General features: G+C 35.6%; 1 protein-coding gene across 2 annotated transcripts; it reads left to right on the top strand.

Moving 5' to 3' along the window:
* The first annotated feature begins 1,821 nt into the window (after positions 1-1,821).
* On the top strand, positions 1,822-24,870 carry LOC125668749 (phosphatidylinositol-glycan-specific phospholipase D-like). Of its 2 annotated transcripts, none has more exons than XM_048903134.2 (24): positions 1,822-2,078; positions 2,259-2,311; positions 4,551-4,629; positions 5,045-5,139; positions 5,603-5,713; positions 5,809-5,857; positions 7,360-7,411; positions 8,289-8,396; positions 8,527-8,554; positions 12,913-13,052; positions 13,337-13,523; positions 13,989-14,116; positions 14,667-14,779; positions 15,056-15,156; positions 16,524-16,637; positions 17,209-17,286; positions 18,194-18,356; positions 19,698-19,753; positions 20,193-20,275; positions 20,429-20,771; positions 21,098-21,185; positions 21,275-21,378; positions 22,941-23,021; positions 24,219-24,870. In XM_048903134.2, exons 1-24 carry the CDS (start codon positions 1,994-1,996, stop codon positions 24,327-24,329), a joined length of 2,550 nt encoding a protein of 849 aa, XP_048759091.1. In that variant the 5' UTR covers positions 1,822-1,993; the 3' UTR covers positions 24,330-24,870. The 2 variants fall into 2 exon arrangements, with proteins under 2 accessions (XP_048759091.1, XP_048759093.1); XM_048903136.2 differs by having other exon boundaries at positions 1,874-2,078; positions 18,194-18,341.
* Positions 24,871-26,814: the final 1,944 nt, after the last annotated feature.

The following is a 26,814-nucleotide window of genomic DNA, read 5'->3' as shown; positions in this document are numbered from 1 at the left end:
CCAGCTAGGGGATTAGAATTAAAAGGAATATACAAAATTAATGATATTTATATTTTCATTTATATTTATAAAGAGGTATGCTACACCACAGAATTTTGGTATGGATAAAAAGTGGAGGATATATAAAAGAATATATTGAAATCTTTCAAATTTACTCTTTATAGTAAAAAAAAAATGCAATTTCAGTAGAAAGCAATCTCAATTTTGTTTTTTAAAAGTCTCTGCTCTATGGAGCACCAAATTAAAATAAACTCAAATAATTGAAGATATCATCAATTCAGTTATTGCTCTCTTTAAATGATTATTGCTCTCATCAAATTAATTAATGCGCGCTTCAATTCAATTATTGCTCTCATCAATTGAATTAATGCGCGCATCAATTGAATGAATGAGAGCAATAATTGATTTAATGCGCACATTAATTTAATTATTGCTCTCTTCAATTCAATTGATGCGCGCATCAATTGAATTAATGAGAACAATAATAGATTTGATACACGCATTAATTCAATGATTGCTCTCTTTAATTCAATTGATGAGAGCATCAATTTCGTAGAAATATTGCTCGCAATAATTAATTTAGAGCTCGGTATAAATAATTTGATGATCGCTTTAATTCAATTGAAGATATCTTTAATTATTTACAATGCTTTTGTATAAGGAATTAATGCGCGCATCAATTCTTTTAAAGAGAGCAACAATTCAATTAAAGAGATCATTAATTCAATTGTGGATAAATTGAATTGAAGATATCTTTAATTATATAGTTGCTCTCTCTAAAAGAATTATTGCTCTCTTCAATTGAATTAAAGATATCATTAATTCAATTGAAGAGAGCAATGATTGAATTAATGCGCGCATCAATTCAATTATTGCTTTCATCAATTGATTTAATGCGCGCATTATATCAATTATTGCTCTCTTCAATTGAATTGTAGCGCGCATCAATTCAATTGTTGATATCATTAATTCATTTGAAGAGATCATTAATTCAATTAAAGCGCGCATCAATTCAGCTGAAGAATTAATGCTATCATCAATTCAATTAATGCGCGCAATAATTCAGAATTGAAGATATCATTAATTATTTGAAGAGATCTTTAATAAGTTGTTGCGCGCATCAAATGAATTGATGATATCTTCAAATAATACAAGATATCTTCAATTATTTGAGTTTATGTTAATTTGGCGCTCCATACAGGCGGGACATCCATACGGATGTGAGAAGAATGTCTCGGATATACCACGCGCATGACTTTTGTTACTACTGAGTATTGTATACTTTTCATACTCTTATTAGATTACATAAAAATATCCTTACTCTGGAAATCTATTTCTGGAATGCAACATCCAGCCTCGTTTTTGGCCAAGGTCTGACCAGGTGATAACCGTATTATACTTGTGCAGACAACCTTTCCAAATTCAGGTCGACGGTCCAGTTTACATGTGGGTTATCTTGCAGTGCTTTTCGTATCTTTTAACTGGTACATGTGTATTTAAATGTCTATAGTAGAGTTTGTACTGGCCAGCTATCTCTTCAGCTCTGTCAGATCATATGATAAGAATATTTTTATGAATTAATTGTTTAAAAGTTGTCTTATATTGAGAGAAACATTTTGACATCATTCTTTATATTCAAAAACTGTTTTTATAACAAATCTGTATATAATACGTTTTACATACGTACATCTGTATATAATACGTTTTACATACGTACATCTGTAGGCCTATATAATACGTTTTACATACGTACATCTGTATATAATACGTTTTACATACGTACATCTGTATATAATACGTCTTACATACGTACATCTGTATATAATACGTTTTACATACGTACATCTGGTATTGGCGTATTACTTATAGATATTGAGATATAAGTTTGTCACATGCTATCTTTATCTGTCGCAGCCTTGGGTATATTCACCTGTCCAGATTATCATTTCCTGACAAGTTGACCATTGTGATGATATTGTAGAGGATCAGAGCGATGAGGTTTTACGTCCCACTTCTGTCGTTGGTCCTCCTGTTCCACGAGGCGCGTGGCGCCGGCATCGTAACACAAATCACTGTCGGTAAGCAATAAGTAAAATCCTTTTTGTCTTAAATTCACTGTACTCCAAACTATATCATTTTCCACCGATCTGGTTTATTATGCACCATCTGTAATATATGGAAGGCTTTGATTTTCAATTTTTGTTCTTAATTTGGAGTAAAATATTGCACACAGATCTGTTTATTTCTTTGTGTTGTAGCTCAGCGTGCAGTGAGATACTTCAACCCAGAGCCTGGCAAGAATTACAGCAAGGTATACTGGTCTTTTTATTTGAAACACACAGTCACTGCTTTGGTAGTAATTATTATTAACATTTCAAACGCACAAACTTCTTATTGATGTGCATATTGCAGCATATTTGACCTTATACCATACCTGACAATATCAACACCCTTTGAGCGGATCTAGATGGGGTTTGCTACCCCCCCCCCCCCATCTTTTATCGTTGAATATTTTCGTTACAAAGTTACAAAAATGGTCAGTTTTTGTCATTTTGGGGTCTTCACCCTTTTCCTTGGGAATGGGGGGGGGGGGGGGGGGGGGGGGTGTACAAACTCGCCCTTGAAAATGTTCTGGGTCTGCTTTTCTTCACTTTCCCTCCATGTGCACAATAATTTGGTCACAGATGATGAATTGGTATAAGTCAATGTACAGGCTATTACAGTGTAACCAATGTCAAGTATGGAATTGTAAAAGGAGCAAGCCACCAGGGGCGGATCCAGGAATGTATGAAAAGGGAGGTTCTACCATTAATTTTGGTTTTCAAAAGGAGGAAGTTACACCCTCAAAATGCGTTATTTTTACCTTTCCTAGCAAACTTTTCTGACGAGAGTGGTGGTGGTGGTGTCCGGGGGTTGGAACCCTGGATCCGCCAATGACCACTTTAAGAGAAACTACCTCCTGTATGAAGGGGACACACCTAGTCTATCTCCGTACAGATTTACATCTTTCCAGTAAACTGTGGGTGAAGTTAAATGTTGCTTGTTTGTCTACGCCAGGCGACTGAAATACACCCCCCGACTCCAAAGTGATTCGCAAGTTTAAGAGGTAATTTAGAAAAAGATTTTAGATACTTATTAACTACTAACCTAGATTTTTGTGATGTCGGAAGAGGACAAACAAAGATATACTCAAAGGTTGTCCCCTCCATTCAGAGACGAACAGAGACGTTTTGCAGATTTACATTGTTATCAGATGTTGATAATCGACTACAGTGGCATAGGCGGATCCAGGAATTTGTGAAGGGGGAGGTGGTCTATCAGTTGATCTTTTACGTACTTTTCACACACACCCCCCAATCCCCTCTGCTGGTGTACATAGCCTCCTACGGAGACAGTGTTTATACATGAAAATGTAGTTTATTTACGACTTGTTTCCAACGTTCTAGTCATTCTAATCTCCATACTCAGACTTTATTTCGCAATGGAAAAAAAAAGAGAGAAAAGAGAAGCAATAGGCCTTGGGTTATTTATCGTAGAATTAAATGATATTCTGGTGTTGATAAATTTGAGTGATGTAAGTATCCACCTTTAATATCAATTTGACTCAAATTAAAGACTCGTTAAAATTGAATAACTCTCAAACTTTTTGGTCCGCAAAAAGGGGGATCCGGACCCCCCCTCCCCTTCCCCTATGGACCCGCCCTTGGGTTAGACTCGCTCAATGTCTTCATCAAACGATTTACAGGGGTGATCATCTTTCTCTTTCCTAAATGTTGAATTTAGATAAAGATTGAATTACAAGAACAATGGAAAAGGTAACCCGGATACTTAAATACTAGTGTAAGAGACAAAACTTGGGCAATCTGTCTGGTGCTGATGCCGAGCTTCAAACTTACAGATACTGGTGTGTTCATTCTATTCCAAGGACAACCAAGAGAAATGTCATTTGAAGACTGAAATAAAAATAATCTTAATTGTACACATATTACGTATTAAAGAAGTACTCGTTGATAAAACCGCGAAATTTGATGCCCACGAAAGTTAGATGAAATCCCAGTATCAGTGTGTGTGTGTGGTTTCTCTCTCTCTCTCTCTCTCTCTCTCTGTGTGTGTGTGTGTGGTTTCTCTCTCTTTCTCTCTCTCTGGTTTCTCTCTCTCTCTCTCTCTGTGTGTGTGTGTGTGTGTGTGGTTTCTCTCTCTCTCTGTGTGTGTGTGTGTGTGTTTATTTGTGTGTGTGTTTTCAGTTGGTGAAATGGCTCTCCTTTAGAGTTTGTGTGTGTGTCTATGTCGGTGTGTGTTTGTGTGTATGTACTTTTGTTTGTGTTTGTTTTCAGTAAATGTAATGGGCCTCTGTTATCGTTTAATACTCCACACAGGCTTGAGTCTGCCTTAGGGTCTGTACTTTTTTAATAACACAGTAATTGTGCTTCGTTTCTGATGATCGATTATAAAATATCAGCGCAATACCCGTAAAACAAGATGATGAATTATTCTCAATGTACATATGTATTGTGTAAAATATATGACCATACTTCTTTTATTTTTTTCAGATACTCAATCATGAATCATCCTCATTTTACAGTGGAACATCGTATCCTGATGCTTATTACAATGAACTCTGTGAATTTGGTAAAATAATCCTTCCTTTAGAAAAATTTAGCGGTCGCGTTTTTGATGAACTCCGCGGTTAATATGTCCTGCTCCACTTTGTAACTTCATGTCAACATGTTTACAATACCAGCATATAATACATTAAAGATAACGTTACGGGGTCGGATCCAGGAATATTTGAAGGGGGGGGGGTCCTACCGATAATTTTGGTTTTCAAAGGCAGGGGGTCCACCCTCAAAATGTGTTATTTTTTACCCCTTTTAGCAAAATTTTCTAACGAAAGAGGTGGTTCCAACCCCCGGAATCCCCTCCCCCCCCTCTGGATCCGCCACTGTATTATATCAACAATGTCTAATACCAGCATTTATGATAAATTAAATTGTATCAAATACCAGATATATGATTGTTGATTAACTATATCTGCGCATTTCAGGAATATTTTCAAATATATCAGACGACACCAAAACAGGAGCATTCTTAAATGCAACAATAAACTACATCAACAAACAGCCCAAACCATGGAACAAGGCACGTGTATCATATCATACTAATGTCGTACTGTACATATAATGTCAAACTGTGGAACAAGGCACGTGTATCATATCATACTAATGTCGTACTGTACATATAATGTCAAACCGTGGAACAAGGCACGTGTATCATATCATACTGTCGTACTGTACATATGTCAAACCATGGAACAAGGCACGTGTATCATATCATACTAATGTCGTACTGTACATATAATGTCAAACTGTGGAACAAGGGACGTGTATCATATCATACTAATGTCGTACTGTACATATAATGTCAAACCATGGAATAAGGCACGTGTATCATATCATACTAATGTTGTACTGTACATATAATGTTATAGTTTCATTCTGTAATTTACGTATAGATTGTAAAATAGTGCCGTAATTCAAACATGCCATGATCTCTTCATTTTGTAATTTACATAATCAGATGTTGATTTCTTTTAAATAAACAGACGACAGAGAGGATGTTTTCCTTTATGATGGGGATGATGTCCAATCTTGTATCCGACCCATTGTGGACGAGTCAGGGAGTGGACCAAGGATTTCTGTCGTCCATGGGATATGTACGTTGGAGTGCGTCGTCCATTACATGTTCAGTATCATATTTTTATATGTAACTGAAGTTTCCTCTTTTATCTTGAAACTGTGTATATTTCAGACAAATTTTCATGGCTCTGTCCACGAAGCAAGGAAAGCAGGCAACTTTGGTATGTTTTTCTTCGCAGACAATAAACTATGCTTAAAACAAGGAAAACAGCAAATCATGGTCATATAGTGAAGACAGTAAATCATGGTTATAGTGAAGACAGTAAATCATGGTTATAGTGAAGACAGTAAATCATGTTTATAATGAAGACATTAAATCATGGTTATAGTGAAGACAGTAAATCATGGTTATAGTGAAGACAGTAAATCATGTTTATAATGAAGACTGTAAATCATGGTTATAGTGAAGACAGTAAATCATGGTTATAGTGAAGACAGTAAATCATGGTTATAGTGAAGACAGTAAATCATGGTTATAGTGAAGACAGTAAATCATGTTTATAATGAAGACAGTAAATCATGGTTATAGTGAAGACAGTAAATCATGTTTATAATGAAGACAGTAAATCATGTTTATAGTGAAGACAGTAAATCATGGTTATAGTGAAGGCAGTAAATCATGGTTATAGTGAAGACAGTAAATCATGTTTATAATGAAGACTGTAAATCATGTTTATAATGAAGACAGTAAATCATGGTTATAATGAAGACAGTAAATCATGTTTATAATGAAGACAGTAAATCATGTTTATAGTGAAGACAGTAAATCATGTTTATAATGAAGACAGTAAATCATGGTTATAGTGAAGACAGTAAATCATGGTTATAGTGAAGACAGTAAATCATGTTTATAATGAAGACAGTAAATCATGGTTATAGTGAAGACAGTAAATCATGTTTATAATGAAGACAGTAAATCATGGTTATAGTGAAGACAGTAAATCATGTTTATAATGAAGACAGTAAATCATGTTTATAATGAAGACAGTAACTCATGGTTATAGTGAAGACAGTAAATCATGGTTATGATGAAGACAGTAAATCATGTTTATAATGAAGACAGTAAATCATGGTTATAGTGAAGACAGTAAATCATGGTTACATGTATGATGAAGACAGTAAATCATGGTTATGATTAGACAGTAAATCATGTTTATAATGAAGACAGTAAATCATGTTTATAATGAAGACAGTAAATCATGGTTATAGTGAAGACAGTAAATCATGGTTACATGTATGATGAAGACAGTAAATCATGGTTATAATGAAGACAGTAAATCATGGTTATGATGAAGACAGTAAATCATGTTTATAGTGAAGACAGTAAATCATGGTTATAGTGAAGACAGTAAATCATGGTAATGATGAAGACAGTAAATCATGGTTATAATGAAGACAGGGAATCCCGATTATTACAAAGTGACAGTGACGTTCTATTACGTTTCCTTGTAGGCGTAATTCGTGATATTCAATGAGTTCGCTATTTTTTCAATACGTGGGAAATGAAAACTACTTAACTACTCTGTTATAACCGGTAATTCTCTACATAGCGTGTTCATTATAAACGTGTTTTACTGTATTAATGTACCTGTTTTATGCATTAGGATGTAAAATTCTTCACTTTTATTGTTGACGGTACTAACTGTAATCACGTTAATTGTAGGAGGAGACATAGTTGTGGTGTATCTACTGAGTCTTGTCGATTTAGATGACTGGTGAGAACCTTCTTTATACTTTTATTTATTCATTATGATGTATTCTTCCCCCCCCCCCCCCCACTCTTATCGCATCCGCCATCTCTTACATCTTATAGTGGTTCTATGTTTGTTTGTACACGCTTCAGATTGATTGTTTGTTTTACGTCTCGTCGAGGATTTTTCACTTATATTGAGACGTCACCAGCTGTAGATGAAGTACCACAAATTTAGACCAAGCTGTTTAGCGCTCAGGGCTGTAGCAGTGAGGGTTTTAGAACTTTATCGGGACCCCAGTTTTTTGGGGTCATATCCAAAAACCCTGCGAGTTTTTAAATGCCGAGCGTTTTGCGAAGGAACAATCACTACCTATGTTAAGGAGGTATGCTACACCAGAGAAATTTGATGTAGATAAAAAGTGAAGGATATTTACAACAATATTTTGAAGTTGAAAATTTTCAAATTTACTTTATTTTGTCAAAAAATACAGTTTTAGTAGAAGTTAATCTGGAAAAAAATTTTAAAACCCCTGCTGGACTCGAACCTACTGAGCTACTCGGCAAGGTATTCAAATGGAAAAGGAAAAGTCAAATATTGCTGATATCGATTTTTTCATCCATGTTTTTAAAGGAAGTCAGCCATTATGACGATGTATAGTACTACCTTAACATCTTAGGTTTGACGCGGCCATGACACAAGCGGGGCTCGAACTCACAAACTCCCACTTCCGAAGCGAACTCTCTATCCGTATCACTGAGCTACTGCGACAGCTCTTCAGAGTGATTATACCAATTATATAGGGCGCCATATATATCGTGTATTGTTTACTGTCAAAGAAATCATTTCTTTAATTAGCATTGAAGTTGGGAAAGATATTTATAAATACTCACAATTTCAGGTACATCCCGGTTGACGATCTGTATGAAATTTACAAGGAATTTTACGGTTCAGTACAAATCGACAAATCTTTGATAGAGTCTTGTTCTACCCTGGCTTTAGTGACAGCGTGAGTACGGTTTACAGTATTGAGCAGTTGATTGAAAGTAATTAGAGTTGAACATGTATTTTTCTGGAAACTTTTCAATAAATATGGACTATTATACATTTAAGAATGTCTTTCGAATTTCACTTTTTAGATACGCAGAATTAACTGGAAATGCTGAGGTATTTATATAAAAACTGGTACTGATTTAATGCTGAGGTATTTATATAAAAACTGGTACTGATTTAATGCTGAGGTATTTATATAAAAACTGGTACTGATTTAATGCTGAGGTATTTATATAAAAACTGGTACTGATTTTAAAAAAAGTTATTGAAACGCAAGACAAAGCAAATCAAAGAATGAACATCAATTACTTTGGGATTTAATTACCATATACATGTATATATAATTCAGAAATGAATATAGAAAGATCTATACATGTGTAGTAGTATAACAAAAACATATGTACATCATAATGCCGATAGAATATGCTCAACCAGTTTCTTTCTTCCTCAGGAGTATTAAGATAAGATATTCTTTATTTCCTCCAAATTAATGGAGAGTATATTATAATCAAATTATAAACTTATTTGAACAGAACAGGAAAAAACATATTCATATTAAGACTGATCTTTACTTAATTATATAAGTGATTGCTAATTTACAAACCAAGTTTTGATCACCGAGAGTAAGTGGTATTCGGTCACACTCCGCTTCCGGTGTAACGACTCAATACCGGGAAAAGTTACGCTTTTTATCGACACTTCCTATTTAATGGTTCGTTTTAGAAGATATACACGCAAGTTTATTCCATATATTTCAAGTATTTCTGAGAATATGAAGATATAAACCAAACAAAGCAAAATGCATTAAGAGATCTGTCTACGATTCCAGTTTTAATATAATACAGAGAGTTCTAGAGAACATTCACGAGCAAATCCGATTTTCGAGTCAAATTTCCACTTACATGAATGTTCAATACATTTATAGGTAAATTAATACGTACCTGTTATATTATGAATCCAATGCAAGCCATTGAATTCCTTGTATGGAAAATTGGCAATACACATGTATTAATATATCGAAGTACCAGAGCAAAATTTAATGTCAGGCATAACTCTGTGATGTTGTTTGGACGTTGTACAACAATTTAAAGCATTTTACGCTAACTGACGTGGTTAATATAACCTTATAAATGCTCATAAATTCTTGAAATATATGGAACAAAACGCACATGTGTACTTTTTAAGGCGATTCATCCGAGAAGAAATGTCGGTAAAAAAAAATCAAAGTACTGAAAGTACTCATGGGAGTTGAACATTGTGGAAATTCAGTTAGAACAGATAGCACTGGAAGGGTAGGGGGATAAATGACTGAATATTATCATGATTTTAGATACAAATCAACTGTTGTTGTTTTTCAAAGCGTTACAACAGCAAACATGGATAATGGAAGGCCCATAGGCCACAACGCTCCTCGAGTAACTGAAGTCGTGTTGTTGTTTTCTAGAATTTCACCCCTTTATATTCTCATGAAAAATGTGACCACATATTATGGTCCAAACATTCAAATCAATATGGTTAGCAATGCCTTGCAGTTATGAAGAAGTTTTTTCCCCTGTATATATACATTAAAGTTTAATCCTAGTTGTAGCTAATTCTAAGGATTCATTACTTGAAAAGGTAGTCCAATATGCTAAACTGTCACCTGAGTATACTACAGTCCTGTAGAGGATCAATGGAATGGTAAATAATTGTATAATAACTCAAAATAAATGAAATGCAAAAAAATTAAAAATCGTCCGGCATCGGAGATGCACAAGCCGAGTTGCGCAAGGAATGGGCATAGAGGGAACCGGCAGAAAAGTTTGCAAGAATTATCAAGCAGGGAGCAAAATTTTGCGTACATAAATTTCAGCCGACTTAAATCCTTTGTGACCTTGACCTTTAACCCTTGACCAAAATCAATAGGCTTCTTTGTCTCATCAAGGGCGATAATCCATCTAAGTTTAATTGAGATCCTATAATTTGTTAAAAAATTATAGTGCAGAAAACAAAATTTTCTCCAAATTTCAGTCTATTTATAGCCAGTGACCTTGACCTTTGACCTAGTGACCCCAGAATCGATAGGCTTCCTGGTCTTACTGAGGGTGACAATCCATCTAAGTTTGATTGAGATCGTATGATTCGTTCAAGAGGTATGGTGCGGAAAACAAAATTTTCTCCAAATTTCAGTCTATTTATAGCCACTGTGACCTTGACCTTTGACCTAGTGACCCCAGAATCGATAGGCTTCCTCATCTTACTGAGGGTGACAATCCATCTAAGTTTGAATGAGGTCCTATAATTTGCTCAAGAGCTATGGTGCGGAAATGAAACGTTGATGCGTGCCCGCCTGCCCGCCCAAAGGCACTTCATCAGATCATAAGCCGAGTTCGACTTCATCGCAACTCCGCTAAAAATGAAACACTAGTCAAATAATGTTATTTATTGCCAAGGTATTTGGGATATTATACTGTGGCTCAAACAGGGGGTGAATGAACCTGACAGTATGGGAAGCATATAGTGGAATCAGACTTGTGATGCTGGAAATCTATAGTGATTAATAAACTATACATGTACAAGATCCATAACTATTTTTTTTCAGTTTTTGAGGGAGAATCCTCATGTCTCTTTCATCTGTAGACAAATAAACTGTAGACAAATAAACAATGTGTTTTGACCAGAGCAATTTCCAATCCTTTTTGCAGCATAAATTCAACATTGTGGCAACTGGGTTAAACTTTGATAGTGAAGTAATACATGGCAGCACCTTATCCCATGCTTTTAAAATTTCTGTTTGACACACACTCATGACATCCACTCAAACATTACAGAGTGCAGCAAAATCCCATTGTAATAGGGGATTCAAAATGGATAACTGGTACAAAATATGGTACATACTATTCGAAAAGGATAATGAATTTGACATATTGATGTTTTGGAAAAGGAAATTCTGACATCGGGGCTCTAAGCGTTTTCAAACATTGTCATTTGATAAAAGTGTTCTACATTTTTAAAAATAGAGATTAATATGTCTTTACATGCATAGGTGAGAAAGTTTCCATTATTCCTAGCCGAGACATACCATGTATGCGCAAAAAATTCATAAACAAATATCAAAATACTCACGTAGAAAATGTGGACCTTACCGTCATCAAGCGCAGCGAAACACTCCATTTCGAGATTTTCGCCGACGAAAGCTCGGTAACAGTAATGAATAAGGTACACTCATTTTGTATCTATTTTGTGACTTTCTTTATTAAAAGGAACAGTTCTCTAATGTGTAACGTGCAATTACTACGTAATTCAATAACTTGAAGCATGAAGCAGTTTCACTTTGCAACCGGATATAAGAAATTTTATTTCGTATTCCGATCCCGATCGAAAGTTGTTGACTGGGAATGACGTGTTTTAATTCAATATACATGTAACATCAAGCATTTTTTTTTTTATATCACATTAAAAAAAAACCCAAATATATACACATACACAATGTTGTAGAGTTATTTCTTGTAAATTTTCTGAGGTTTCGCACCATATTCGATATTTCGCGCCACGGTGTCAATAGGTCTTGTGTGCAGTTGTCGTTCGTTTCCCTATCAATGTTTATAGGTGACGCTGCGCTACAAACGACAATTTTCAACCTTATCTTTTATTTTTCTATGTATATCAGTATCAATTTGATCGAAATCTTGTATTCAAATTGATTTGAATACAATATCATTGCATTTACTTACATGTCAATTATCAATATTAGATTAATTCAGAAAAGTTACATGGATTATTTAATGGCGGATGTTTATAAAAGTTTATGTTGATTTACCTAGGAGTAAATCAGCTGACACAGAACCCCCGCTGACGACCACTATACAAATCAATACAAATTACTGCGCAGAAAAGTGCGTGATGACCCAGGGAGATTGAACATAGTTCAACTCCCAAAAAGCGGTACTCCTACCGATAGTGAGCCAATACATCGGAAGTGACGCAATTTGAAATCAAAATTAAAAATTAAATCTTTTACCGATTATCGGTAAATTGCATGATTTTTTAAATGCTGAAAACCGGTGGGGTTATTGGATTTTTCTGTTTGTTTCTATATAAGAAAGGGGGTGGGGGTGGGGCTCTGAACTATATCAGTGGGAAATCTAGAAGGAGAGGAGCTACAGGGGGTTGTAACCCACACCCCTTTGGATGTTTTCTTTTCTTTTAAAAGTAATTTTTCAAGTTGCCATTATTGGGGTCTTCAACCCACCCACCCCCTTTCTTGAGTGGAAAAGGTACAAACGTAGGTCGCAACACCCCCCCCCTTCTTGATCAGAAAAGATACAAACTTGTATCGCGACAACCCCCTTCCCCTTTCTTGAGTGGAAAAGGTATAAACGTGTGCCGCACACCCCTTGAAAATTTTCTGGATCCACCACTGTATATGATAGACTTCATGCATGGTAAACTAAAGTGTCATGGCATAACTAAGTATTCATCAAACATTACAGCTATTTACAACAGTTGCGGACACGTCCGACTTCCTGGTGGATAATGTGATTGATTATTTCCAAGGGGGGATAATGGACATGTCGGTCTGGACGCACAGGAAGTGGCACGATGCCATAACGATGCTGGAAAATGGCACACAGTCAGTGAAATTTTCAATTTTTTGTACACACTTTTAAAATTATGCTTGTATAAATTACAGTCAGGCCTCATTATCTCGAACTCGATGGGACCGATAAAAATTCAAGATATCCAAGGTTTCGAGATATAGAGGATAAGATACATAAAGTTGAGACTCCAAGCTTACTTTGATATAACCATAGATATCGATGTTCGAGATACCGAAGTTTAACTGTATGTAGTCGAATCAAGTTTCACAAGGCTGCATTCTATTGAATATTTCTGAGGAAAAATATCCCTTTTCAGATCATGCCATATTCCACACAATCCGCTCTTCATAAATTGTACAAAGAAACAGGACTCTACACTGTCATTCCATCCCAAAACACAAAGGCCAACAAATAGACCCTACACCGCCGGTCTCACTGTATCCGACCTCCAAATAGAGAGAGAAGAGCGAGGCATCACCATAAGACCCGGAAAGAAATTAAAGGTTTTCATCAATTCTTATAACGATAATGCTCTCAGTGTAAATAAAAATATGTTTGTAGATTCCTTATTTTACGCGAGTAATTAATATCGCGAAATGACTTATATATACGTAAAACCGCGAGAGCCTAAATTTACGAGTGTTCTGTTGATTAAAAGTGTTTTATGAAAATTGATTTTACTTCTATCTCGAGTGATGTTTCTCGCGAAATTAGACGATAATAAATTCCTCGCGTATATTTAGGAATTTACAGTAATCGACAGATACTTTAAATGGAGTTTTATCTATAGACTTCTTTGCAAGTCAATCCTGGGTAATTTTGGTGTTAAGGTAGATGTCAAAAGTAGGAGTCTTGTTTGTTAAGCGTTGAAAGTAGTATGGGTTTTTTTTTGACTGAATTGATATACATAGTTGTTTTAAAGATTACGATTAAAAGTGATGTATTCCTTTTTCATCTCCTAACGAAAGAATAAGATAGAGGAACTGAAAGCCCGCTTGACTAATCTAAAGGAAGGACAACACAACACAGGGAAGCTGGGAGACGACTACCATTGGAAGGTCTATTTTGAGGACTACTCAGGTTCCCTGCTTGGAAAGTAAGCCAAGAAATCTTTCACTCCACTAAAGAGTGTAGTAGGATTAGGGGGACATTAAAGAAGATGTCTGTCACTCTACTAAAGAGTGTAGTAGGATTAGGGGGACATTAAAGAAGATGTTTGTCACTCTACTAAAGAGTGTAGTAGGATTAGGGGGACATTAAAGAAGATGTCTGTCACTCTACTAAAGAGTGTAGTAGGATTAGGGGGTATTACAGAAATAGCCAATGGAAATATACATTTTTGAAATCAATGCAGATTGGTTTATAAAGTAAGCACGGTTAATTAAGATGATATTTGTTCAAACTTATGCATCTAATGCGCTATCATATTTTGTTATACTACAAAATACATCCTTTATATTGTATATAACATAGTGTAGTATAATCAAACATTTTAGAAGCGAAACTCTTATTCGTAAAACACCTGAAAATGGAAATTTGTGCTGCCATGGAGACAGACTAAGCACATCAACTTCAGTTTTACAATGTGATATGGAAATTCTAGATTTGCTGTTTCTGTGAAAATGACAGTTTTGTTTCTGATAAAGAGCGCTGGCGGCTGCCGATATAGACGGTGATGGTAATGTTGATGTCACCATTGGAGCCCCAGGATTCTCCCAGGAAGAAAACATAATGGCGGGAAGGGTTTATGTTTTGTACAGTATGTAAATTTTCAAGTTTGTCAAAACTGTGACTATTCAGTATGGTGATACATGCTTATAACGATTTCTCACACATAACGAATTCACGCTTATACCAAATTCATGCTGATATCTTTCCCCTTTGAAAGGAACATAACGAAAAATGTATTAGATATAACGAAGTTTGTTTTTAATGAACTCTTTTTGCTGGTCCTGGAGGTTCACTATAACCGTGTTTTACTGTATATCAATACGATGATAGATTTTGAAATGGTGAATACCAAATCCAATTCCAGGTGGTGTAAACGGATTTCAAAGGTTGCATAAATATGATGAATATATCGACATAAACAACTTGACTTTAGGATTTAACCGAATATTTGATGGAGAGGAAAAGGTTTGTAAAAGACAATATGATTCTCAATACATGAACATTTGTAAATACATATTTCTGACATGTATCAAATAGGCAAGTTTCTGTTAAACATAGAACTTGTACATAATAATATTTTGTCAGATTATTGAATATTCTTGTATAATCTTAAAGTCATAACCACTGTTAGGACCAAAGTGGATTCTTAATCAATATTTAAATCTTTCTTCATCATTTCTCCATAACCAATTTGTCAGAAATGACAAAAGTATTCTTGATAGATATGTAATAGATTTATCAAATAGCAAAGATTCAACCTCATTGAACCATGACCCCTTGAACCGAACTATTATAGGTCAAATCGTTACATAGTGATACAAGGGGTGGGTGTTAGAAGCTTTACGATATTCCCTTGAACACAAAGTAAGCCCCAATCAGGTTAGCGTTACTATAGGAACTGACAGTCATACACACGAATATGTAGGAAAGATCATTAAAAGCCTTTTGAAGATTGATAAAAAAAATCCAAATATCTTTATTGAAATGATGGGCTTTGACTCAGTGTAATGCTGCATGCAGTAAGGATTCCTATAGGCTATGTTACTCATTTGCCTAAGGCAACTCATGACAGCTTCAGTGCATAAGGTGACTAATGGTAGCTTTACTGCCTAAAGCGAGTAGCTTTAAGGAGGTACACTACATCGTCATAATGGCTGACTTCCTTTTAAAGCATGGATGAAAATATAAATATGAGCAATAACTGTCTATTCATTTCAAATTTTATCGCCTAGCCGAGTAGCTCAGTAGGTTAGCACACCATCTGCTGATCTGTAGATCGTGTGTTCAATTCCAGCAGGGGTTTTAAATTTTTTTCAAGATTGCTTTCTACTAAAACTGCAATTTTTGACTAAATAATCTAAATTTGAAAGTTTTCAATCTCAAAAATATTGTTGTACATATCCTCCACTTTTCATCCATATCAAATTTCTCTGGTGTAGCATACATTCTTAATGCTCAAGACGACTCATGGTAGCTTTAATGCTGAAGACGACTCATGGAAGCTTTAATGCTGAAGACGACTCATGATAACTAGTTGATTCATAGTAGTTCTAGTACCTAAGGCGACACATGGTAGTTTTAGTGCCCATTGATATCTTTACCTTTTTTGACAATTTTTCCTGATAATTACCTGAATCTCAATAATCATAGATGCTTCTAGAGACCGCTAACTGTAGGGATACCTCTCTTGGTAAATGATACGGCTTCTGTTGTAGAAACAGTCTTCTAGAGATCGCTAACTCTAGGGATACCTCTCTTGGTAAATGATACGGCTTCTGTTGTAGAAACAGTCTTCTAGAGATCGCTAACTGTATACCTCTTTTCTGTTGTAGAAACAGTCTCGGTTTGGTTCGTCCTTGGCATTACTTGATGTCAACCTTGATGGTATGCTGGATTTAGCGATAGGAGCCAGCTCTTACGGAAACACGAACCCTCTAGACTACAATGTATGTGCGACAGCTGTTGTGATTAAGGCGTAAAGATAAAAATGTGTTAGATTGATACAATGTACTTTCATGAAATAAGTATTTCTTACTTTTGTTGTGTACAGTACTAAACTGTGGGTATTTTGTATGCAGTGTGACTGGTGATACATACTGTAGACTCCTTACTTTACGCGAGTACTTAATATCGCGAAATGACTCGTGTATACTTCAAATCGCGTGAACATGAATTCGCGTGTGGTCTGTTAATCAAGAGCTCTTACGTGTATTTAAACGACAGAAAATTTTATTTCGTGAGTGCATGATGTCTCTCGCGAAATTTTGTGAGGATAAATTCCTCTCGTATATTTAGGATTCTACAGTATGCTTGATCAGGTTCTGGGGTGGGGTTTTTTTTTGGGGGGGGGGGGTGTAATGTCTGATGTTTGTCACAAATAACTGATTATTATAAGAATGCCGTTTTTATACCTGTTCATAGTATTTGGTAATCCATACACACTTTTCTAGTACTATTACGCTATCAGAATGAAAACCAACAAATGGTATTTAATTAGCTGTTTAAAATTTAAAACAGGGCAGAATTTTTATATACTTTGGAACCGGAAAAGACAGAAAGTGGAACCAGAAACCAGACATTACTCTGACCTGCGAGGTAAGTTTCAGATATATATCAATAAAGGCTCTGTGGGTTAGAATATATTTCCCCGAAAAAGAAATCGGACAGTGTAATTTTAAGGCGTACTAGTATACGAGAAATTTTTACCAAGGTTTATCGTGTCGCTTAAAGGACAAGCAGGACTTTGTCTCTACTGACCTATTGGCGCTTTGCTTTTATAAAGGAGGAATAATTCATTGTCATAATGGCCGAGTTACTTTTGAAACTTGAATGAAAATGTAAATATCAGATAATTTCCTAGCTGGGTAGCTCAGTCGGTTAACGTGTCGACTGTTGATCTGAAGATGACCGGTTCGAGTCCAGAAGGGGTTTTAATTTTTTCAGATTACTTTCTACTTTAAACTGCATTTTAAAAAAAACTTAATAGGGTAAATTTGAAACTTTTCAATTTTGAAATATTATTGTAAATATCCTCAACATTCCATCCATAACAGGTTTCTCTGGTGTGTTATTCCTCCTTCAACTTATTCAGGTTTATACAAGTTTATTCGATCATTTAAGATTTTTAGAGTATATCTGATAAACGATAAAAATACACAGATTAGTTTTACTTCTTTCGAATACAAATCAATGAAATAAAACCACCATGCGATCTGACATACATTCGATTTTTATGACACTGGTACTACGTGCGAGAAGTATCGGAGAGATTAGCGAGAAGTATCCGAGAGATTCACGAGAAGTATCCGAGAGTTTCGCGAGCATTCCTTTCCAACCAATCGCGACCGTACACAATGTGTTTACATTAGCTTACCAGGAAAATGATTAGTCGTTACCGCATTTTTCATCTGCGGTTCACGAAATAGAGTATGTTTACATTATTTGAAATGTCAGTTTTGTTCTACACAGGTTTTCATGATATTTCAATTTTCTCCATCACCAGTCTAAATTCTGTACCCTTGGATACTCACTAGCCGCTGTCGATGTTAACAAAGATGGCCGACCAGACCTGGTGATGAGCTCTCCTCACTACAGCCTTGGCAACCTGACACAGAATGGAATGGTTGCTGTTCTCATCTCTAAATCTACAGGTTTATTTCGCCTAAGTATGGTATCCTTAACGTTGTGTACAATGCTTCACAAGTAGGTTTGATGCATATTTCACAAATTATGACACATCCCGTGGGGATCCGGGTTAGATTAGGTCCTCAGTACCCCTTGCTGCTCGTAAGAGGCGACTAAATGGGGCGGTCCTTCGGATGAGACCGCAAAACCCGAGGTTCCATGCATGTCACAGCAGGTGTGGCATGATAAAAATCCCTCTCTGCTCAAAGGTCATAAGCGCCGGGCATAGGCCTCAATTTTGCAGCCCTTCACCGGCAATGGTGATTTCTCCATGTGAGTGAAAAATTCTCGAGAGGGACGTTAAACACAATCAATCAATCACAGGGCGTATTGTTTTAATGGCTCTACTTTTTATCGCGCCTTTGGAGGTGCGATATTTGCGCGTTGTCCGGTACTCCAGTCCAGGATGGCATCTTCAATTTGTGAATACAGCAATGCTTAACTTTATTTCAGTATTACGATAACTAAGATTGTACCAGATTTCTTAAAAAGGGAATTATTGGTAATTGTTTGCAAAGCATTTTCATAATTAACAAGCACTAATTAAGTTGTCTATATTGATTTCCTGAGTTGATACCAGAGGTCATCAGACATTTCAGAACACAATACTTTTTGACGTCAAGGAGTTTACAGGAAATTTAACAACAATGTTTAATCAAATATTCTACTCAAAGTCCGCTATCGTTAAATTTCTAATAAACTCCTTAAAGATGTTCGCACCTGAGATTTGGAATATTGTCAATTTTTTGAGAAGTGTACTGTATATTTGATTTCTACATTGAAGGAGAATGAGGAAATTAAAAGGAAGAAAATGAGGTCGCTTTGCTTGTTATTGAGCTACAGTGTTCTAAACCTTACCTTTTTGCACTTCCAATTGCCTCAAGATTTATTCAATTAAACTGGATTAATTTGTCAGCAGTTGGTGTCAACACAACATAAGCAACACAAATCAATCATTACATAAAATAGATACATAATCATGTCTTCTAACAATAAAGATATAAAGAAGTTTAATTAATACAAGTAATGGAAATAAATGATTTTTTGGCACAAAAAACGGCAATACTACAAAACTAAGATGTGAACCTTTTAAAATGGCTAAACACCATTGCTGCGTTTGTTAGAGATTTTATACATTGACGTCATAGGCAATGGCTTCACTCGCATCTCAAAAATAATACACAGTACTTTGCATAATTATGTTACATGACCGGAGTAGAAACAAGATTATTGAAGAGTTAATTACCAATTACAATTAGATCCAAGAATATTTTTGGAATACTTTAATTGAAATTTATAGAATAAACACTTTCACAATCTAGGTTCCGGGACCACTATTCCTGTAGAATCGCTGACAAGGAAAATATACGGGGACCAGGTATGTATGTAGGACAGGGACGCGATAAAAGCACACAGACTAACGACGCTTTTTCTAAAGCTTTTTGGGTTTTTTTTTCCAAAAATTATGAAATTGAAAACTAAATTTGTTTTTACAAGTAAAATGAATATACAATTTGCCATATGGAGTGTATCTTATTCCCATGATATCTCAATTACAAGTCCTTTTTTATTATTATTTATTTAGTTTTGTAGGAATCTTGTATTTGTACTTATCGCAATAAACAAAGCTAAAACACACACACACACACACACACACACACACACACACACACACACACACACACATGCATCCATTGTGTTTGGTTGTTATATCACGTGTCTACTAACTCTTTTCGTACAGTCCTACAGTTGGCGGATAAGATGAGAAAGGTGTACGTATTTATTAATTCATGTCAGCTTTAACTCTTTTCGTACAGTCTTACAGTTGGTTTGGTCACCGGATAAGCGGGAAGAAGGGCGTTCTGTTGGTGAATCAGCCATACTTCAGGATCTGTGAGGAGTACGTTGTCCAGATTCCTCTCGCGAATTGTATTGTTTAAAATAAAATAAGATATTTGAGAAAAATGTCCAAGTGAAGATAAATTCATTTACAACTTCCAATATGCTTGAACACGATACAAACAACATCGACAATGGTCTAATTTACTTGTAGGCCAACATGTCCATCTTTTTCCAAAACTGACAAACAAGCTGTTGGAAAATTACATGTTTACAACTTTGGTGACACTTTAATGACCAATATGTCTATAGCTGGTCGTGATGCGTTCGACCTTGCTGGACATAGCAGTGATTTTGGTGACCCCTTCGGAAATGGTTCATTGGTCATTGCGGTGGGGGTGCCTGGCGCTGACGTGGAGGGAGAAATTTTTACTTTACTAAACAAGCTGACACAAGCTGGAAAAGTGATTCTGCTTAAACTTCTAAACGGTCAGCTGACAGAAATAGCGACTTACGAGAGCGATAGACGGTACAGCAGGTTCGGCAGCCGAGTCAGTGTAAGCAGCATTTCTCCATTGTGTTTCTGTCAGAGTGCAGATAACAAACAGTGGTCAATCTCAATACTATTTACGGTGTAAATTATGTTATTGTAATTGGAAAGATACAGTGATGTATATGTAGCTGTTTCATGGCGAACTAGCTGCCTATCAGCATCACACAATCACAGGCGCTAAGCTCGTTTGGTCCGAAACTCCTCGTAACCATTAGTTAATATGGTTGTGAGAAGTTTGGAGGTGAAAACGGGTTTAGCTCCTGTGCATAAAAAGTGGAGAAAGTCAGAAGCTTGAAAAATAAGTCAGAATTCCTGTTTTGTTTAAAACAGTTTGTGGACATTAACGATGACGAGATTGACGATTTACTGATTGGGAGCCCATACAGAAATGATGACCCCTCCAATCTATTTAGTATCGGTGAGAAAATCTACGAAAACAAATGTTTAAATCATTATTTTATCTATGTGTAATGCCTTGATAATTTTTTAAATTTGACATTTTGGTAGAATTCGATGGGAAGACGTACGCATTTTATGGAGGACAGAATTTTACTGTGGGCAATGCCACAAAGAGACACTGCAACAGGATATCTCCCTGTCCGGATAGAAACGTGAGTGTGACACTGACAACACCATCTCTGATGACCTTTGACATTTTATGTACCCAGAAAATGTCAAACAATCAAATACTTTTGTCTGGACAAGACTTTTTAGCTCACCTTAGCTATTCTGATAAAAACTCTCTGTTGTCTGTCGTTGGCATTGCTGTAAACTTTGCATATTTTTATCTTCATTTTCAAAATCACTTCGCTAATTTCAACCAAACTTGGCAGAAATCATCCTTGGGTGAAGGGGATTCAAGTTTATTCATATGAGGGACAACGTCCTTCTCCAAAAATACACTGACAAATTATAAAACTCTTCTTCTCCAGAACCAGCAGGCCAATTTCATTTAAACATGAAACAAAGCATTGTTGAGAGAAGAGGATTCAAGTATGAACTAATGAAGGGTCACGCCCCTTTCAAACAGGAGATAATCACAAAAATTAAAAAACAGGAGGGACCATTTAAAACTGTTCTTCTCAAGAACCACTGGGCCAGGAAAGTTCAAATTTATATGAAAGTTTCCTCACATAGTGCAGATTCAAGTTTGTTCAAATTATGACCCCTGGGAGGTAGGGTGGGGCCACAATAGGGGATCAAAGTTTTACATGTGAATACATAGGGAAAATCTTTGAAAATCTTCTAAAGAACCACTGGTCCAGAGAAGTTCAAAACATTGCAGTTTCTTGACACAATGAAGATTAAAGTTTGTAAAAATCATGGCTCCGGGGGTATTGGGGGGCCGAAAAAGGGAATCGAAGTTTTACATGCTAATATTTATGTATAGGGAAAATCTTTAATAATGGGCCAAAGTGACTCAGGTGAGCGATACAGGCTTCTTGTTTGTCTTTTTACATAGGCCTTTGATATTTGGTATGTGGGTATACCATGAGACAGTATGTCGTGTTCTATTTTGATTACCTTTGACCTCGACTTTTTATGTAAAGGTCAAATAAGAATATTTTTTGGTCTGGACCATGACTTTTTTGTCTTTTGACATAGGCCTTTGATATTTGGTTTTTTATGCAAGTTCAATTTACTAACATGTGTTCACATCACTTTTCCTTGGTTGAAGCACATTTACTTATAGGTGACTGTTATGGACCGTAATTCTTAATTTTCCTCTTTAAGGAGGTACTCTACATCGTCAAAATGGCTGACTTCCTTTTAAAACATGAATGAAAATATGAATATTAGCAATATTTATCTATTCTATTTATCTAACTCAGTAGGTTATCACGTCGACTGCTGAATTGTAGATCGTGTGTTTGAGAGCAGCAGGGGTTTTAAAAAAAATTCAGATTGCTTTCGACTAAAACTGCATTTTTTGACTAAATCCAAAATATTGTTGTACATACCCTCCACTTTTCATCCATATAAAATTTCTCTGGTGTAGCATACATCCTTAAAGATGATCCTAAAAATGTTTAAAAACCTATGGAAAATGGATGGGGAGACATCAATTTTAGTGTGCTGAAACAATTCTTCCTAGTTTATTGTTATGTTCTGCATAAGGAGATTTTATTGACCCTGTTATTTGTATTTTTATTATACTCTTATGTTTACCCAGGCTAATCATACTTTTGCTGCCTACTACAACGATAAGAATTATTTTGGAGACAATTTCGTAACTCTGCCCTGCGCAAATGTGGTAAGTAAATAACCACTCTGCGTGATTACTCTCAGTAATGGTCAATGAAATCTACTATATTTCTGCTTCTTAGGTAACATTCCTTTAAAATTCTTTTTTGTATTTTGAAAATCACTCTTTGGAATTTTCATTGTTATACCCCCCGCAACTGGGGATATACTGGAATCGGGTTGTCCGTCTGTCTGTCCGTCCGTCTGTAGATGCAATGGTTTCCGGGCTCTAAAACATTATCCTTTCCACCTACCGTCACCATATCATATATATGGACTACCCATGGGATGAAGATGTTCCCTATCGATTTTGGGGTCAAAAGGTCAAAGGTCAGGCGCACTGGACATCAAAGTAGCAATATGGTTTCCGGGCTCTAAAGCGTTATCCTTTCCACCTACCGTCACCATATCATACATATGGACTACCCATGGGATGAAGATGTTCCCTATCGATTTTGGGGTCAAAAGGTCAAAGGTCAGGCGCACTGGACATCAAAGTAGCAATATGATTTCCGGGCTCTAAAGCGTTATCCTTTCCACCTACAGTCACCATATCATACATATGGACTACCCATGGGATGAGGATGTTCCCTATCGATTTTGGGGTCAAAAGGTCAAAGGTCAAGCGCACTGGACATCGAAGTAGCAATATGGTTTCCGGGCTCTAAAGCGTTATCCTTTCCACCTACAGTCACCATATCATACATATGGACTACCCATGGGATGAAGATGTTCCCTATCGATTTTGGGGTCAAAAGGTCAAAGGTCACGCGCACTGGACATAAAAGTAGCAATATGGTTTCCATTTAAATTCTTTAATGGCTTTTTTCATCGCATGGAGATGCTGTGTTCCTAGATACCTTTTGGATCATAATACTGAAGTTTTACCTATTACCAACACCCTTTGGGAGATTGGGGTAAGCGGGGGGGGGGGGGGGGGGGGGTATTCTTGGTGAGCATTGCTCACAGTACCTCTTGTTTTGTTTGTGATTTGCTTAGTTATGTTATGTTTAGTTTTGTTTGTTTGGTTTTTGTGTGTGTGTTTTGTTTTGTTATATCTTGGTTGGTTGTGCTCTGTGTTTTGTTTTGTTTAGTTTGTGTTTAGTTTGTTTGTGTTTTGTTTAGTTTGTTTGTGTTTTGTTTAGTTGCTTTGTGTTTTGTTTAGTTTGTGTTTTGTTTAGTTGCTTTGTTTGGTTGTATTTTCCAGACACAGTTGGTGATATCGGCGTCCATATGTGCCGACTCCTTCGACGATTATGGAACACTTTCCAGCTTCGTATATGTATTCGACACAGGTAGAAAATCCGGAGAAGTCTAACATCCATTTCTGCAATACTGTTACACAGGACTCAACACTGTACTATAATCACGAGAGTTTGTGATACCAGGAGAAAAAAAACAAGAAGAATAGAGTTTGATTTCGCAATGTATTGTGGATAATATATATACTGTACTAATAATGGTGACGAAATGATACTGCCAGGTACCTCAGACGAAATATGCTGCATTTACTAACACCTGTGCTTCAATCATATTTTCTACGAATGCGTATACATGTATATTGCTAATGTTTGCTTGGTTATTTCATGTCAAATTATTGTCCAAGACATTTATATACATAATGAAATCTGAAAATGACGACAAATCACAGGAACCGGTAATGTTGTCTGCAGCAATAGTAGAAGGGGTCTGTAAGGGGGTGGTAGATGATTTAGACCCCTACTATTATTGTTACAGACAAAATTATCAATAAAACTGTTTTAAATGTGTAAATAACAACTTGTATGATTTACATGTTAATGTGTCAAATAATATAACTCACAAAACACTGTCTCTCATCTATGTTTATGTAATATTTATCGGGGGGGGGGGGGGGGGGGGTTCCAGGAATTGTGGTTACGGGGTGGGGGGGGGAGCTCTTGGATTTTACAGAGCTTGATGAAAAATGTTTCCTATTTAGTCATTTGTACTATTTCCTATCATTTTTTATAAGGTGAAATTATAAAAATGATGCAAATTTTAAAGTTGTATGGTCCGAATTACAATATTTTTTTCCATCTCGTAAAAACGCTATTAAAGTAATTCCACCCTCCTGTGATGTCATCAGATTTTGCGAAATCAGTGACTTATTTAGATTTATGCATGATAGGAACATGAATTTTGTTAGAGTCTTTTCCAATAGGTATTGTAAAAAATCTTGTTAATAATAAACTATTTCAAAAGTCTAAGTTATAGATGAATAATCAATGATACGTTTTAAAATATTGAATCCAAGGGCAATAACTCTTTTATTATTGATTTCTTTATCAAGTCTATTATGCAATAGATTTGCTTTATTTTCTACAGACATTTTGTATATTTTTGTGAAGATACATGTCATGAAATTGTTATGAATGTTATTATATCGTCATAACCAGTTTGTATGAAATTTTAAAACGCTGTTTAAGGAAAATTGCAATTTTCTGACTGTGATATAAGATTCTGTTTATGTGTGTCTCGCATCTTAAAAAGTGTGATGACCTATGTATTTTATTTGATAATTTGTTAGTTTTAACTCTAATGAATGGAAATAAACAAACTTTTTAAACTTCTATCAGATAAAACTGCGAGTATAGAGTTACCTTAAATCATCACACGTATGTAGTTACGAGGCTGTACGACAAATCATAAATTATTTCACCTGTTTTAACCCAAATAATTCGATTTTAAATCGATGTTTACAAATAATCGCGTCACTCTGCCATTTCAAGTGATAGTCACGTGACCAGTTCAAACTTTCAGATCATCGGTGGTCTTATCTGTGTAAAGCTGTGTAATTTGTTATAACAGTACCGTACCATAAGTTTAATAGAAATAAAAATATCAAATACCTCATAGTAATTCGTTGTTTTACGCTCTTTCAGCCTTAAAACTAGACAGTTGCGTATGAGTTAATACGTCATGTTGGGATTCCCCTGACGCGCGTGGGTCTATTTATAGACGTCTATTATGGGATGATTTATATATGTACCCACTATATTTACTTTCTAAATAATATTCGCATTGTTATCTTTTACATGCAGATGTTTTCAAACATGTAATTAAGGGAAAGTTAATAACTTTATAAAGTAATTAATCTACTTTAAAGTACATGTAATTATGTACAAAAATAATACATGAACATCGGGTCATACAGCTTTAAGGGTTTTTGAAAAAAATTAAGTTCTCCCAATAAAGTATTTCAAGAAATGAAAAGATTTTGTTATCTATTTCTCCGGGAGTGGAAGAAATTATTGCTTCTTTTATCGTTTAGTACATTTTTCTATTCCCCCCCCCCCCCCCATAAATCCGCCACGTATACTGATCACTTAAATAGCAGAAAAAATAGTTATAAAGGCATAATAATGCGAATCAAATGCGTTATAATTCTCTTCATGTAAGTCCATCTTCTAATATTCACTCCACTTTTCATATTGTATATTGCTTTCTTGTTTATACTTTGTAATTGAATATATATCATGCTGATGAGCTGTAAGGCTTACAGCCAATAAAAAATACAATACAATGACACAAAATATTGACCGTAACGCAAAACAAGGCGTAATAACGCAAAACGCAAAGACGTATTATGAAAAGCGGAAGACGTTTTCTGAGTTGCTATAACTTGTAAGCAATCCCTTTGTATATTTATACAATAAAATATATTCAAATCAAAAAGAAAAGTGCAATAACACTAATCAAAGGCGTATTAACGCAAAAAAAAAGAGAAAAAAAAAGCGTATAGTTAACGCGGATTCAGAAGGTTATAACGCGAGAGGAAGGCG

This window comes from Ostrea edulis, chromosome 4 (genome assembly GCF_947568905.1).
Source record: "Ostrea edulis chromosome 4, xbOstEdul1.1, whole genome shotgun sequence".
Lineage (NCBI taxonomy): Eukaryota > Metazoa > Mollusca > Bivalvia > Ostreida > Ostreidae > Ostrea > Ostrea edulis.
The sequence above is the reverse complement of the archived record's forward strand: the minus strand, read 5'-3'. Positions and strand labels throughout refer to the sequence as shown.

Excerpts from the sequence above, each read along its gene's own strand:
- LOC125668749 (XM_048903134.2), top strand. The coding sequence starts at position 1,994 with ATGAGGTTTTACGTCCCACTTCTGTCGTTGGTCCTCCTGTTCCACGAG. Across the intron at positions 2,312-4,550 it reads CTGGCAAGAATTACAGCAAG|ATACTCAATCATGAATCATC; the intron begins GTATACTGGTCT and ends TATTTTTTTCAG. Across the intron at positions 7,412-8,288 it reads CTTGTCGATTTAGATGACTG|GTACATCCCGGTTGACGATC; the intron begins GTGAGAACCTTC and ends TCACAATTTCAG.